Source organism: Euleptes europaea, chromosome 12 (assembly GCF_029931775.1).
Source record: "Euleptes europaea isolate rEulEur1 chromosome 12, rEulEur1.hap1, whole genome shotgun sequence".
In the NCBI taxonomy this organism is placed as follows: Eukaryota; Metazoa; Chordata; class Lepidosauria; order Squamata; family Sphaerodactylidae; genus Euleptes; species Euleptes europaea.
This window is the reverse complement of record NC_079323.1, coordinates 835493-852500: the sequence shown is the minus strand read 5'-3', so window position 1 is coordinate 852500 and position 17008 is coordinate 835493. Positions and strand designations below refer to the sequence as shown.

The 17008-nt window shown below is 45.4% G+C and overlaps 2 protein-coding genes across 2 annotated transcripts; both read right to left on the bottom strand.

Annotated features, from left to right (window-relative positions):
* Positions 1 to 3610: 3610 nt before the first annotated feature.
* Positions 3611 to 4549, bottom strand: LOC130485193 (olfactory receptor 51H1-like). Its single transcript, XM_056858317.1, has one exon. The coding sequence runs from the start codon at positions 4547 to 4549 to the stop codon at positions 3611 to 3613; it is 939 nt and encodes a 312-aa protein (XP_056714295.1).
* A 4415-nt stretch (positions 4550 to 8964) lies between these two features.
* Positions 8965 to 10132, bottom strand: LOC130485576 (olfactory receptor 51H1-like). Its single transcript, XM_056858793.1, has 2 exons — positions 9178 to 10132; positions 8965 to 9044 (listed from the first exon to the last, which is right to left on the bottom strand). Exons 1-2 carry the CDS (start codon positions 10130 to 10132, stop codon positions 8965 to 8967), a joined length of 1035 nt encoding a protein of 344 aa, XP_056714771.1.
* Positions 10133 to 17008: the final 6876 nt, after the last annotated feature.

The window sequence follows — 17008 nt, the reverse complement described above, 5'->3', positions numbered from 1 at the left end:
TCATTTACAAAGAGTTCATGCTCATTGTGAACGTTGGTAACATCTGCGGGTGAAGCTGAGAGCCAGTTTCAGTTTATAAACTGAAGCATTCCACTCAGGACATTTACCCCGTGAAATATTTTGTTTTCTGTTAAATAAAAACTTGTGGGCTAGCACCATCTGTGGTGTATCTGTCCATTCAAAATCCCTACAGAAAAAGGGATTCCTATTCACAGCACAAATCATTACAACAGCATTCTAGCAGGGTCCCAAATCAGAAACCTGTGGGGGCACGCACCTTCCACGCTACCAACACCTTAGCTAGTGTTACCTGTTTACCCAATTGTGGGTGAATATGATTTAAAAGAGACAAGGAGAGGCTAGTGTGTTGGACTGGATGTTTTAGAAAAGGGCCCATGCACCTGCAGATGCATATAACAACAGCAGCAGCAGTAATAATAATACTCTCTTGAGCCCCATGTTCTGCTGCATCAGAGTAGACTTAGGAGTATGTAACTCTGCTTAGGAATGCCCTCTAAGGGACATGCACCATATTCAGGACATGGCATCTTCATTTAGAGAAGGGCGGAGGCACAGGGGCAGGGCCCCTGCGTTGCATACAGAGGGTCTCAGGTTCAGTGCCCAGCATCTCCAGTTAAAAATGTCAAATGACAAGAAAGTCTTCTGCCTGAAACCCTGGATATTCACTGCCAGTCAGAGCGATCCTGGTAGACTGATCTTGACAGACCTAGAGTACTGTGTTCAGTTTTGGGCTCCACAATTTAAGAAGGATGTAGATAAGCTGGAACGTGTCCAGAGGAGGGAAACAAAGGTGGTGAGGGGTCTGGAGACCAAGTCCTATGAGGAAAGGTTGAAGGAGCTGGGTATGTTTAGCCTGAAGAGGAGAAGACTGAGAGGGGATATGATAACCATCTTCAAGTAGTTGAAAGGCTGTCATAGAGAGGAGGGTGCAGAGTTTTCTGTTGCTCCAGAAGGTCGTACCAGAATCAACAGGTTGAAATTAAATCAAAAGAGTTTCCATCTAGACATTAGGAAGAATTTTCTAACAGAGTGGTTCCTCAGTGGAACAGGCTTCCTCGGGAGGTGGTAAGCTCTCCTTCCCTGGAGGTTTTTAAGCAGAGGCTAGATGGCCATCTGTCAGCAATGCTGATTCTGTGACCTTAGGCAGATGATGAGAGGGAGGGCACCTTGGCCATCTTCTGGGCATGGAGTAGGGGTCACTGGGGGTGTGGGGGAGGTAGTTGTGAATTTCCTGCTTTGTGCAGGGGGTTGGACTAGATGTCCCTGGTGGTCCCTTCCAACTCTATGATTCTATAACCAAGGGCCTGCCTTTGGGCAAGACTAGGTGATATGTTTTTGGAAAAGCTGAGTTTGGGGTGGTAGGGGGAGTTGTGGCTTGGAGCAAAAGGAAAGAGCCCCTACTCCCCTCATTGTAACATTTTGGACTCTGCTTTATTTTTAAACAGACTGTCCCCACAGCTACTGTTCTGTGGCTTGGAGAGAGGGAAGAGTCCAGCAAACCTGGATTTTACTCTTCAAAAAATGTAGTCTAGTTTGGCCCTCAGTTGGACATGTAAAGTTTTGGAAGAGCTGGATGTGATTGGGCCTCTCCAAAAGCCTGCCCTTGTCATACCCAGAGATTTCCCAAAACTGTTGAGAGCCAAGGAACGATGTGCAAACCAACAGAAAGAACTGCTGACAGGGCAGAACATCTGCCTTATAGCACATGGAACCTGGACTAAATTAGCTTGAGATAAACTAAGCAAAGTCTCCTCAGTTCTTTTAAGGTTCATGCTATGCATAGGCTCCTCTCCAGGAACTCTGTGGGTGACCTTGGGCTAGTCACAGTTTTCTTAGAGCTCACTAAGCCTCACCTACCTCACAGGGTAGGTGGGGAGAAGGGAAGGAGATTGTAAGTCGGTTTGATTCTCTTTAAAAGGTAGAGAAAATCAGCTTATAACAACCAATTGTTCTTTTTCTTCTTCTTCCTCTCTTCCTTCTCCTCTTCAGCACCCTGGACTGCAACTCTCTTTGCAGAGCTGAGCCAATGAGGGAAATTCTTGTCACAACAGAGACAGGGATGGAAGCTGACAGGCTACCAAACCATGGCCTACCCCCTCCTGTTTCTACTTTTCTCTTTGATCGGGGGTATTATATCAAGAGTGAAACATCTGGGCATAACCCCCTGTTTCCCTGATGGCCAGTTAATTTTTACCCAGTTGTTTTCTCCGGGGGGCATTGTGAATGGTAATTTCAGAGGGCAGCCATGTTGTAGAAGAGAAAGCTTCGAGTCCAGGAGCGTCTTAGAAACCAACAAAATTTTCAGGGTATGAGCTTTTGAGAGGCAAAGCTCACTTCATCAGATATAGTATCTATTGATGGGGCCATTGGCTCTGGAAAGCTTATACCCCAAAAACCTTGTTGGTCTCTATGGCGCTACTGGACTCAAATCTCACGGTGAATGATTTAAAAACAGAATAACAAAAACTTTAAATAGTCATATTTTTCATAAAGAAAACCCAGGTTTGCAAGAAGATCCTCCTCCTGATAATCTTTATTCAGCATTTTCCTTTCTTTGGGCACATGAATGTTCCTCTACTTTTACTTTACTGTGACTATTCACCCTTCCAGGAGAGATACGGCGGCATCCTCTGTTTGCCCCCTCCTGATTGCCTGGTTGTTCTTGATAATGTTTTCAGTGCCTTTGAACTGCCGAGGCGGCCTTGGCAGACTGGTTTTGGGGTTTACTCACAGATGAAATTATGACAGATCCGGCTCAAGCCTGAACACCATGACTCCGTTGGGGTAACCTAGTAGTGATATTTTCCACCTCCGTCTGGCTCTTGCCTTGAAAAACCTATGGGGTCACCATAAGTCGGCTTTGCCTTGATGGCACTTTCCACCACCAGTGGTAAGTTTCAGGGGTCATCAGGACCCAATTATCAATATAATTCTGGGCAGGGGGTGACAGCTGCAACTGGTACCAGCCATAGCAACAGCTTTGCAAGCTGAGGAAAATGCAAAACATCCCCGGTTGATCTGTGAGGACTGGGCACAACCCCAAGTGGCAGTGAAGGCATAGTCACAGATTTCAGTCCACACCATTCATATGACAGCAAGAAGGACCAGAGTAGATCAGATTCAGCTCCATGAATCCCGGCCACACTCAGACAGAAGCTGCTGGGACCTCCCGTGCCGGGCACGAACTTGGTGGCTGGCTCTGTCCCCTGACTCGGCAGCCAGGATTCATGCTTACTCTTAACAAGCAAGGTCCATTTAGCTAAACATGAAATGTAATCATTTCTTACAGAAATTATTGCTAAAACGAGAATGAGGATGTCTTCTCAAATAATATGGGACAATGGGTGTCTCTACATCTCCAGAAATCAAAAGACTGAGCAATAAAATATTCTGATTTATTATGAAAAATTATAAAATAACATCCAAGGTGATAGTTCCCCTTGTACAATGTATTTTTAATTTCATTAGTAGTGAAACTGATGTAAATATTTTATTTCATTTGTTTTATTGTTCCATAAGTTTTGGTTTCACTGAAACCTATTTATCCATTCATCAAACCTTTCTCATGGGGACCACATGAGAATTTCTCTTACTGGAACATTTTGCAAATCCGTTGCCGAATCTGCTTGGTTTTCACACTGTACACAATGGGATTGAGAACTGGCGGGACTGCAATGTAGACGTTAGCCATTAGCATGTGCAGAATGGGAGACAGGTGTCTTCCAAAGCGATGAACCGCCGTGACGCCAAGCATTGGAATATAGAAAATAAGGATGGCGCATATGTGGGAGACACAGGTGTTCAGGGCCTTCAGACGCTCTGTGTGGGAAGCGATGCTCAAAACAGTCTGCAGAATCAGGATGTACGAGATAAGAATGACCACGACATCCAACCCCAACGTGCTAACAACGATAATCAAACCATACAGTATATTGACCGTTATGTCTGCACAGGCTAATTTCATTGTATCGGGGTGGAGACAATAGGTGTGAGAGAGGACATTGGACTTGCAGAAAGGCAACCGTTTAATAAGGAAAGGGATTGGGAAGAGGAGGCAGAATGCTCTGGATAAGATAGCTATGCTTATTTTTAGAATTACCGTATTTGAGAGAATTAAGGTATATCTCAGGGGGTCGCGTATGGCAACGAATCGGTCAAAAGCCATTGCCACAAGGATGCCAGATTCTAACCACTGAAACATATGGATGAAGAACATCTGAGTGATGCAGGCATTGAATGAGATTTCTCTGGAGTCAAACCAGTAAACACCCAGCATCGTGGGCATGGTAGAAATGGCGAGGCCCAGATCCGAGCAGGCGAGGATGGAGAGGAAGAGGTACATGGGCTCGTGGAGGGTTTGCTCTGTCTTGATGACAAAGAGGATCACAACATTTCCAAAGAAAGTTAGGATGTAGAGCAGGCAGAGAGGGAAGGCCATCCAAGAGTTGCGCTCTTCCATGCCAGGAATGCCAACGAGGACAAAGGTTTGGTGATTTACGGTGCTGTCATTGAAGCTGATGGTTGGCATTTCTCAAAATAAAATAAATTAAAGAACAAGGCAGTCCCTCCAAACAACCTATAAAAATGTATCCCCACAAAAGAGGGAAAAAACCACCCACTACCAATGAAAAATATACAAAAAATGTATTTTTAAAATCATGTTAAATTACTTAGAAAAACCTGTACAAATTACATGGAAAAATATATATATTAGAAACAAAAATCCAGTGGCTACTCACAAGTAAACATGACTAAGAAAGCTGCACATGAAGAACTGACTAACATCATTGCATAGTTAGTCACAAAACAAAAATCTGAAAGCCTTATGAATAACACATATAGATTACAGATGCTAGCAGGACATTTTGAATTAACTTCTTCAGATAAATGTTATTCTTTTCTTAGGATATAAAGCGTGCTTCTCTCTGTCTTGTATAAAGCCACCTGAAAGAATTAAATATTTGCCAGTAAAGTAACCATTAAACACAGTGAGACAACGTTAACATGCTTAGTTCATATCAAATTCACAAAAGTAAATAAGCTTGAAAGCCAAATAATTGCCAATTAAAAGAAGAGCAGATGATTCCACTTTCTAACAGGCAAGTTTCTCTCTTACTCAGTGCAAGATCACAGCTGTAAAGCAACTGCTGACTCAGGCCTAATTAACAAACCTACTCATCGTGAAGGGGCCAAACATCAATCAGATAAAGGACGACAAATCCAAATGGTCATTCAGACCACTGTGTTGCATAGTGCCAAAAGCATCTATCCAAAAGGCCTCTCACTGAAGTAAAAAACGATTGATATCACAATGAAATCTTCCAAAGGTATTTGATGAAATGTTGCTAAGGAATAAAAATGTTGATGGAACTGCTGTTTGGCAAACCATCTGACAAATGGAAATAATAATCATTATGCTGTCGAATTGTAAGTGCTTTGTAAATCATGATTTGTATAACTGTCCGGGCAGAGAAGTCTTAAGGACCACCCTCTTCCTTCAGAAATTAAAAAAGGGTAGGAAACCCACCAACACTCACTCACACACAATTAAAAATACCCTCAGACAACTAGCATGGGGGACTAGTTGCTATCATGGCCAAAACACTGTCCAGTAAGGGTGCATTTGAATTTCTGGACTATACTGGTTTAGTTTGATGAGTAATACAAATGGAGTATCTCAATTTCAGCCAATTGCCCATTTAGAATCTGCCCCTTTCCCCTCCTTTTAAGTGTGTTGCTAAACTCTGTACCTAAAGTGTTCCTGTTAGATTCACATCCAGAAGCACCTTAAATACCAGCAAGATCACAGAATCATAGAGTTGGAAGGGACCACCAGGGTCATCTAGTTCAACCCCCTGCACAATGCAAGAAATTCACTACAGCCTTCCCCCCTCCCCCCCCACACCCAATGACCCCTATTGGGTCAAAAAGAAAAGAAAAGAGGCAGTCGTAGAAACCAAAAGGTTTGTCTCCTCTGTATCTCAAACGCTCTCACCTCACTTTGTGACAGACCACGAACCTGCTGCCCCCATTTCCTTTGCTGCAAAGGGTGCCTCTGCCTGAACGGCTGCAACACAAATCCTCCCTGCACTTTTTATTTCGGGAGGGTCTTGTTTAAAGGCTCCTTCAGAGGGTAGCCACATTGGGCTGCAGTAGAACATCTACAGTTCAGTCCAGTTGCACCATAGAGGTCAACAAGACTTTCAGGGTATAAGCTTTCGAGAGCCGAAGTCAGGTTTCTTCGGCAAATTTAAAGACTGTGTGTTCCTGGGAGGCTACCCAAATACCTCTGAAGAAAACCTCATGGGGGGATTTCCCTAAGTCCCAGAAGCCGGGATCATGGTAGCCCTGCGGAGCCTGTGTAAAAACAGCACTGGTTCTGGCTCACTAGAGGGTGTGTGGAGATCTCTTACTTGCTATGTAATGCCTGAAATCATTATATGCTATGGGAAATGTATTGAAAATGTATGCTTCTATGCTCAGTCCGCATACTCACATTTATAAAGATGCTAAGCCCAAAATATAAGGGTTAGCATCTAGCACAATACCATGTGAGAGCACATATATGTAATTGACATGCAGCCCCAGGTATAAGGGGTACAGTATTAATCCTTGGAACAAAGGCCCTAATGTAAGATTATTTAAGTTAGCATGAGTCTGGCAAACGCCATTATAAGCTGCAAGAACAAAGACTACATCGCTGCCTGGTACAACTGTTCATCTTACCTTCACACTTAGGAATGTGGTCCCAGGACCTCATGCTTGCTTAGAAACAGCTTCAGCCAATGTCTATCCAAAATGCTAATTAAAGTAATGTAGACAACCAACGTACAGTGAATCTACTATATTGTAACACCCCTGACCAGAGGTTATAAACGTTGTTACCATCCTTTGTTTGGTGTGCAAGCTGTCCTGCGCATCTGGGCAGTTTCACCCGGTATGTATATTGGATCCAATAAACAACTTCTTTGATTCTTCAACCTCCTCCCGTGTTACTGCCATTGGAAATTAATACGATAACACAGGCACTTCAGCTAGAGGTGTGGAAAAATTGGAGCAATTGTTTTGTTGAAGACTTCATGATTATTCTGTGTGAACCTTTGGGGCGGGGATGCTCTACATTTTAAAGAAATGTGAGTGCGTGCCTGCACAAGTAAAGCCGCATCCGTTGGAGCTAGTGGGGCAGCTCCCTGCCAACCCCGGCTGCCCCCTTCCCCTCCTGCCTGCCTCAACAAGGGTCTGACTGAACTCGGTCCTTTTAAGAGGCTGGGGGTGGCTGCTGACGGCCAGCGAGCCTCCTTGGCCACGTCCCTCAGCCCCTGGGCTGTGACGGGCGCTTGGCTCGGCCCCGTGCCCAGCAACCCCTGCTTGGTTCTGGCTGCCCTGTCCATCAGACCCCTTGCTGCCTTGCCACCACACCTCCATGGAATGCAGCCGTGGGGTTGCTGGGGAGGCTAACGGGGTTGAGCCCAAATAGGGTTGCCAACCTCCAGGTACTAGCTGGAGATCTCCTGCTATTACAGCCAATAGAGATCAGTTCACCTGGAGAAAATGGCCACTTTGGCAATTGGGCTCTATGGCATTGAAGTCTTTCCCCTCCCCAAACCCCACCCTCCTCAGGCTCTGCCCCAAAAACTTCCCGCCGGTAGCAAAGAGGGGCCTTGCAACCCTATGACCAAAGAAAGGCAGCCCCTTCCCCACTATTTTCCTGCCGGCTGCCATGAAACGAAACCCTATAAGGACCGGACTAGCAGCTGCACCTCAGGATTACTCTGTTAAAATCAAATGCATGTCTTATTAATGCCAGGGACTTCAGGTATTTGTATAACAAGGTGTTTATTGAATTTCTGTAATAAAAAGGAAAGTCAACAGTTCCTCCCTCGTGCCTGCTTGCTCTTTCTCTTCTCAGGCTCCTTGTAACGTCCTGTTTCCTGTTAGTTGTTCCTCCCCTGTTCCTATTTCTTAATTAAGATTACATTCCACTACAGTGCATGTCAGCAAAAAGACAAATTAAAGGAAGCCAAAAGTTTGGATTATTTACCTAAACTGCCTTTTCTCCCAGAGGTTAATTTCACTCAGATGAAAAAGTATCTATACACCGAGGCAGAGGCAGGAGGCTGGACGAGATGGACCCTCCCTGGTCGGATCCAGCAGGGCTCTTCTGAGGTTCTTCTCAGGGTAGCCAAGTCGGTCTGCATGAAAGGAGCTTGATTCCATCCCATCTTCACTTAGAAACCAATATGGTGCTAGTGGGCTCTAATCCAGCGTGTCTGTAGGGTTGCCAGATCCCCCTTCACCACCGGCGGGAGGTTTTTGGGGCGGAGCCTGAGGTGGACGGGGTTTGGGGAGGGGAGGGACTTCAGTGCCAAAGAGTGCAATTGCCGAAGTGGAGGTTGGCATCCCTATGCGCTTGAGGTATGTGTGCAGGTGCACATTTTTAATGTTCCTGCACGAAACAACAATGCTTGCATCACTGTAAATGTTTAAGTTTTTAGAGTGCATAAAGGGAAAATAAAATTCTATGAATTTTTTCAGAAAAGTCTTTCAGAGAATTTGTTTCCCTAAAGATACTTTCAATACGAGCTTAAGCTTTTTATCTTGAAAAGTATTTCTAACTTTGCTTGTGCTGCATCTGATGAAGATATTTTGTTTGTTTCAAACATTTATTAGCGGCCTCTAGCTTGCAGAGCTAAAAGCAGCTGACAAACGTAGATTTGAAAACACCAAATAAGATACACTGAAAACATAAAACCAAAATTTAAAACCACTACTTAGGACTGCTACTAAACTTAACCAAAATCAGCCCTAAATAGAACCGTCTTCAACTGCCTCCCAAAGGTTGAAAGTGAGGAGGCCAGGTGAACCTCCATGAGAAGGTTGTTCCACAAATGTGGGGCTGCCACCAAAAAGGCCCTTTCTAATGTGACCACCAAATAAACATCTTTAATTGGCGGGACAGTTAGGAGGTCCTCTCCCAGCGATTTTAACTCCCAGGCAGGAAAGAAGATGGTTGTTCAGATAACCTGGTCCCAAGCCATGACGGGTCAAACTCAACACATTGAATTGGGCTTTGATTGCTTCTTAAGGCTTTCAATTACAAAGAAACCTATTTAATTAACAAAACTTTATTTGTTTATTTGTTTATTTAAAATTGGCTCCTGAATTTGTTTTGCTGGAACATTTTGAGTATCCTTTGCCGAATCTGTTGTGTTTTCACACTGTAAATAATGGGATTAAGAACGGGTGGGACCACAATGTAGATGTTGGCCATCATCATGTGAACAATGGGAGAGAGGTGTCTTGCAAATCGATGAACTGCACTGATACCAATCATTGGAACATAAAAAGTCAAGATGGCACAGATATGTGAGACACAGGTGTCCAGAGCCTTGGAACGTCCTTCACGGGAGGCAATGCTCAGGACAGTCTGCAGAATCAGGAAGTACGAGACAAGAATGATCACGAGGTCCAAACATACCGTACAAATGACTATGATCAGTCCATACAACATGTTCACTCTTGTGTCTGCACAGGCCAACTTCATCATATCCTGGTGGAGACAATAGGAGTGAGAGAGCACATTGAGAGCACAGAAGGGTAGCCGTTTAATAAGGAAGGGGGCAGGGAAGCAGACACAGAATCCTCTGGCCAAGATGGCTAGTCCAATTTTCCCAATTACTGAATTTTGGAGGAGAGAGCTGTATCTCAGGGGGTTGCATATGGCAATGAAGCGGTCAAAAGCCATTGCCACAAGGATGCCAGATTCTAACCATTGAAACAGATGGATGAAGAACATCTGAGTGATGCAGGCATTGAATGAGATTTCTCTGGAGTTGAACCAGTAAACACCCAGCATTGTTGGCATGGTAGAAACGGCGAGGCCCAGGTCCGAGCAGGCAAGGATGGAGAGGAAGAGGTACATGGGCTCATGGAGGCTTTGCTCTGTCTTGATGACAAAGAGGATCACAACATTTCCAAAGAGAGTTAGGACGTAGAGCAGGCAGAGAGGGAAGGCCATCCAAGAGTTGCGCTCCTCCATGCCAGGAATGCCAACAAGGACAAAGGTTTGGTGGTTCACGGTGCTGCCGTTGAAGCTGATGGTTGATCTCATCCTCCAAAGGACTTCTGGTACAGTGAGACTATTGAATTTTAAGGATTGTGTGAATATGGCATGTCACAGAGCCTGCAAAACATCAACTGTCTTCCTCAGCAGACATAAAAGGTGACAAATAATATGTAGACCAATACTTTATTCTCCTATCCATTATGCAATACTACCCAAATGAGATTCTACCCTTGTCCAATTCTGACATTCCCTCAGTTCCATCCTGTACAAATTGGAGCATTAATGCATGCAACCTGTCATCTCCCGAGCCAAAGTGGTGTACAGGTAGAGAACGAGATCTGAACCTTGGGAGAACTCTTTTGCTATAGACTTCGTACCAGAGATATGGCCTCATGTGGTGGCTATGTGGTGGCTATGTGTCTGAACTGTGAGCTGTGAAGCCCCTGGTTAATATTTTCTTCAGTCACGCATTTGCTGGATGGCCCAACGTAGCCCACAATTTTTCCATATTTGTTCCTCTTCCAATTATACAGACAATATCTGAATGATGCCCTGCTCTGTATTTCTCTAACTAAGTCCCCTGATGGAGCTGTTTCTATCTCGAGCCCATGCCTGGATCAGTGGTCAAGAGGATGTGGGACAGGAAGCTGTAACTGTATCCAGACAAAAACAAAGGTGATACTGATCAGTACAATCGATGCTGTAGAGGGAGGATCATGTTCCTATTTTTACTGAGGCAAACCTATCCCTATCCCAACAAGTAAACCGTCTCACAGTGCTTTTGGGCCCCGCATGACTCTTCGAGAAGCAGGTCCAGATAGGAGCCAAAAGTGCCTTTCGTTGGTTACATATGATTAAGAGAATTGTCCTTTTAGACCTGGTCCGTCTTACCATCCTAATCAATGCAAAGTTGCAAACATTAACCTTGGATTGGATTAGTGCAGCGGCCTTGGTGAGGATGCACTTGAAGACATCCCAGAGGCTTTGGAAGTTTTTTTGGCTGGCTGTGGTGTGTCTCTAGCTCCTTTGGAGAAGGCCTCAGAAAGGTGGAATGTTTCATTCCAGCTGCATCATCTATTTGCCGATGCCCAGGAGAACCCCACTCATCCCCGACTGGTGGACAGGTCAGTGTAGCAGGTCAGAGAAATTGGGTTCTTGGTGGTCCTTCTCCCAGCACCCCTTGCTAGTCCTTAGTCCCCCTTGCCTTCAGGGTCAAGCAGCTTCCGTGGGGTCTGACAGCTTTTCAGTTCTGCTGGCTCTACTTTTGGAGTTAGAACGGGGATGGGAGCCTTCCCAGCTACAAGCCGACTTCCACAGGGCTTGGCTGGGAGATCCTTGCTTCTTCTCTCCCCCCCTCCCGACTTCCTCTTGAATCTGAATAAGGGAGCTTTGACTCTCCAAAGCTCAGATCCCTAACATTTTGCTAGTTTCTAAGGTGCTCCTTGAATCTAGCCGTTCTACTGCAGAACAACACATGCTTCCTAGGGTTGCCAGCTTCGGGTTGGGAAATACCTGGAGATTTGAGGGGTGAAACCTAAGGAGGGTGGGGTTTGGGGAGGGGAGGGACTTCAGTGGGGTATAATGCCATTGAGTTTGCCTTCCACAGCAGCCATTTTCTCCAGGTGAACCGATCTTTGTCACCTAGAGATCAGTTGTAATAGCAGGAGATCTCTAGGCACCACCTGAAGGTTGGCAACTCTAGTGCATCCCCTGGCTCTTTCCCAGTGCCCAGCCTCCGTTTCCCTTTTCTTCAGGAGGCTGACTGGGGCGTGCTTGCACCAGCTAAGTCTAGGCTGCACCAAGAAGCCAACTGGTGTGTGCTTTCCTCAGCCGTGCCTCTGCTCTGCCCTTTTCCTGGCTCCATCAGCCTCCTCCTCCAGTGTAAGAGAAGTGCAAGATTGCAAGCTCTACAGAGAACCCTGCCAGCTGACAGCGATGAGGAGGATGAGCTCCCTCTGGCAAGGACTCCTGAGTCAGAGGAATCAGCAACAGCTGGGTCCTCTTAGGCTATTTAAACAAACATTAGCAGCCAGGCTGGTGTGGGAACAACGTGTGTTTTTACTCTGTGTTTCCTGTGAGTTACTAACCTGAAACCCTTCGGGAATCTTTGACTTTGGATTTTGACTATTCTCTTGCAGTGGGTTTACCTATTTCTGACTCTTGGCTTTGAATTCGGACTTCTCTTGACCATGCTCCTCTGGCCCTGGGACCTGATACCAGTTCACCAGATTAGCCTCTGCGGTTCATGTGGAGGAGTGGGGAATCAAACCTGGTTGTTCAGATCAGAGTCCACACTGCTCCAAACCACTGCTCTTAACCACTACACATAGCAGGGGATACAAAGAGATTGGAGCTTATTTGTTTCTGTGTGTATTTATGTATTGTTCAGGAGTCTCTAGTCACCTTACTTTCCACCAGGCATGGGAGCTATTTCTGTACGTTCCTAAGGACTGATACTTCCTCTAGGGTTGCCAACCTCCAGGTACTAGCTGACGATCTCCTGCTATTACAACTGATCTCCAGCCGATAGAGATCAGTTCCCCTGGAGAAAATGGCTACTTTGGCAATTGGACTCTATGGCATTGAAGTCCCTCTCCTCCCTAAACCCTGCCCTCCTCAGGCTCTGCCCCCAAAATCCTCCCACTGGTGGCAAAGAGGGATCTGGCAACCATACCCTCCTCTCCCACTCCCAATGTTTGTGGTGGTACTCACTGGTACTGGGAACTGGTACTTTGGGGGGGGGGTGTCTCCCAAGTCCTGAGGGGGAATTCGTGGAAATCAGTGCAACTCTGCAAAAACACTGATAGCTAAAATGATCCCAGAAGACTTTCTGCCCACTGCGACATGCTGCACTTAGAAATCCCTCCGCCTGCAAGCCCTGTTCTAGCTACACTATTGCGAGAATTCATCAAGAGGTTAAGATTAGAGTCTTGCAGATGGGCAAAGGGAAAGGGTACTTTTTTGAAAGAAAAAGGGGACTCAGCTGCTGCTCCAGTGCTGGATTTGCACAGGAAGGACATTTAATGAAGTAGAACTTTTAAAAAGAACAACTTCCTTAAAGGGCAACATCATTTATTTAAGATATTTACATCTTGCTCCATCAATGAAAATTTTCCTGAAGTGGAAGCATTCCTGGAATGGATATGGGGAGGAGGCAGCTGCTTAAAGACTCCTGCTCTGTCCTTGTCGTAGGGTTCTGACTGCTGCAGGTTTCTGTGTAATCCTGAACCTCCCACGCTCCTGTCCTGATGTAGCCCCCAGAACCGAGCATTTTGTCTCAAGATCACAAAGAGCCCCAAACTGAGACTTAGAAATTTATACAAAGCTAGACATGTTATGGTTTCTTTTTTCAACAGTATTTTCCTGTAATGCTAGAGTAGATATTTTAAGATACTAATGAGCAGTTTTGAATATAGAAAGCTATTTTTAGATAGAATGTTTTTGTATCACTATTAAGATGAACAACATTAAGTAGAAAAGCAGAAATTAAAAGCAGTAACAATCAGTATTAATATAGCATTAGTGGTTCTTAAATATAGTATCTGTTAAATGGATTTTATTATCAATATTCAAGAGGTTAGCAATTGATGATATGATAGGTGTAGGCATACTTTGGAAGTGTGGAATTTCGGTATGCATGGGTTGTATGTATGTTTGTGGTGTTTGTTTTGTTGTTTTATGTTTTAAAATAATAAAATTTATTTTAAAAAGAAGATCACAAAGAGCCTCTAGCACCTACCTGACTTTGCAGCACAGACTGTGAATCTGTCTTGCTTCTTCTTGCTGCACAGGGCGACTCTGCCTGAGCTGATGCCAGGAAGATCCTGCTTGCGCTTTTTATCACATTCGAGCTTTCGTTCAAACACTGCTGTGTTTCCCCTTCAGGGAGGGAGGCGGCCCAAGCCACCAAAAGGAAAAAACCCAGTGGGAGGGAGGATCTTAAGTCCTGGCAGTGAGGCCCAACCCTCCCCCACGTAGCCTTCAACAGAAGAGCCACTTACATTGGAGAAGGGCTGTGGCTCGTTGGCAGAGCATTTGCTTGGTATGCAGAAAGTCCCAGGTTCAATCCCTGGCATCGCCAGTTAAAAGAGTCAGGTGGCAGGTGCTGTGAAAGACCTCTGCCTCAGACCTTGGAGAGCTGCTGCCAATCTGAGTTGACAATGCTGAACTTGAGGGACCAAGAGCCTGATTCAGTGGAAGGTAGCTTAATTCAGAAGGAGCCAAGGCTCAGTGGTAGAGCATCTGTTTGGCATGCAGAAGGTACCAAGTTCAATCCCAGACATCTCCAGTTAAAAAAATAGGACCAGGCAGTAAGTGATGAGAAAGACCTCCACCTGAGACCCTGGAGACCACTGGCTATGGCTCAGTGGTAGGGCTCTGTGGCTTCAGAAAGGCCCAGGTTTATCTCCTGGCTACTCCAGTTAAAAGAGCCAGGGAGTAGGTGATGTGAAAGACTTCTGCTTGAGACCGTGGAGAGCTGCTGCCAGCTACTGACCTTGATTGACCAAGGGTTTGATTCAGTAGAAGGAAGCTAGGCTCAGTAGTAGAGCATCTGCTTGGCATGCAGAAGGTCCCAGATTCAATCCCCACCATCTCCCAGGTTCAATCCCCACCATCTCCAGTTAAAAACAAAACTTGGCAGTAGGTGATATGGAAGACATCCTCCTTAGACCCTGGAGAGCTGCTGCCAGTCTGAGTAGACACTACTGACCTTGATGGACTGATGGTCTGATTCCATATAAGGCAACTTCATGTGTTCAGAGGCTCCTTGGATTGGAGAAAGCTTAAAATTTGAATCAAAACGAAGGTGGGTAATAAATCAGGAAATCAATAAACTTTGCTCAGTGGAGTGGTAGGGTAGGGTGTAGGATCCAGCCCAGTAATTATTAGGGAATCTGGACCCTGCTGCATGAGACAAGCCTGGCGTTCTAGAGATGGACAAATAAGATGTAACCAGCAGCTTTCTAAGGTCCCAGCACCATGTGGAGGTGTAAAGGACCTCCCTGGCCTTTTGGCCCCTTGAGTGCCTGAGCCCAGCCTGCGATGTCATGGTCATAATCCAGTGAATGCAGTGGCCATTGTGGCAGCACCACAACACAGGCATTCTGCAATCTGGACCAGGGGGAAGAGGAAAGCTCAGGGATTGCCAAGACGTCAGGCTGAAAGTCTGTGGAGCAATCTACGGGGAGGGACGATACAGGAAAATTTGGGTCTGCAGAATGTCTCATAAACTATCCTGGTGTTTTAAGATTTTACATTCATTTGGGATTAGGGACATCTTTGTACATGGAACAGACACTATCCATTTTGGGTACAAACTGTGGAGGCGTGCTAATTAATCAGATGGGATGATCAATCAATCCTCTCCCATGGCTGCTCTGGCAAACCCTTGTTGCCTAATCTGATGCAACATACCACAAATCAAAGAATCAGAAGGGACCACCAGGGTCATCTAGTCCAACCCCCTGCACAATGCAGGAAATTCACAACCACCCACCCCCAGTGACCCCTACTCCATGCCCAGAAGATGGCCAAGATGCCCTCCCTGTCATGACTTTCCTAAGGTCATAGAATCAACATTGATGATTCTATGCTGAGGAATTGGTTAAATATCCTTTGATTCTTTTGTGACATTTGCCCCCATACCCCAAAATGAACACACCAGACAAAATGGGTTAAACTAGGGTTTATTTGTTAGAATATGAACTGCATGTTAAAGTCACCCCCCCCCCATTGTGTGGGCTACCTAAGAGCTGCCTATTTGTGTGGGTTCTATGGGGCTAATTCAAGAACAGAACTCGCAACACAAATTGATTTTTAAAAGACATGATCTTTAGCTCAGCCTTCCCACCCTGCAGAACAATGCAACAACATGGAGGTAGGGAACACAAAAATATTGCACAGAAGAGGAAATGCAACAGATAGTCTCTCTGAGTTCAACTAAACAACTGGTTCTTGCTCGCAATACTTTGTGGTGAGTTAAGTCCCACTTCCCCAAGTCCACCAAAGTTCAGAATTCTTCTCATCCACTTCTCCTCCAAAAGGATTCAATTTCAACAAAATGGAAACAGCAGTAATCTAACTGCAATCTGCAGCTTGCATGATGCAGCCCTGCAATATCAATATAATTACTACAGCAATACCAGTTGAACTAAATTTAACCCCCCTTCAATGACCAATTTTCACAAAGTCTTCCAGTTACCTTATATAAAGTGATCAGAGCCCAGAAAACCTTATCAAGCTCCCTAGCAACCAGCTTCTTCCTCCACTGCTAAGCTCCATGTATTGACCCCACCCCTAATGGACTAAATCAACGAGTTCTTGGGGGTTACGCCAGCATTTGGGCAACCCAGCCTGGCTCCAAGCTCAGCATGGAGAAATGGCAAGCCTAGGTGTAGTTGTCTTGTACATCACTTTAAGGAAAAACCTGGAAGCGATGTATGTCACTCTAGGAATCACTGGAATCTCTATGGTTCCCCCAGAAGTGACATCATGTCATGCACAATGATGGTGATTTCCCCCTCCTGAGCCTGAAGGAGAAGTGTCAAGAAGTGTGGGTGCTGGTGAAAGACCTGGCAGTCCTCATTTCCAGGGCTGCAAATACAGTCCAGACTCAGCATTCAAAGGTCACAGCCCCTGCTGGCCTGCTTCCAAGCAAAAAGGCATTACTGCTTTTCCCTACAGTGCATCACTTTGAGTAAGACCAACCAAGATCTGCTTGGTTGGCTTTACTCACTGGCTCAAAGGGTGTCTGTATGAATGCTTCCCTGCTTGTGTGCCCTTCCAGAAGAACCCGTGGGAGACACCTGTAGAGGGCAGCCTGAGCACCTTCGATTTTGAGAATGTTCCACCTTTTCAACAATGTCAACCCTTTCCCAACGCCAACAGCCCAAGCCCAGTTGATTTTTCATTCCATTACGT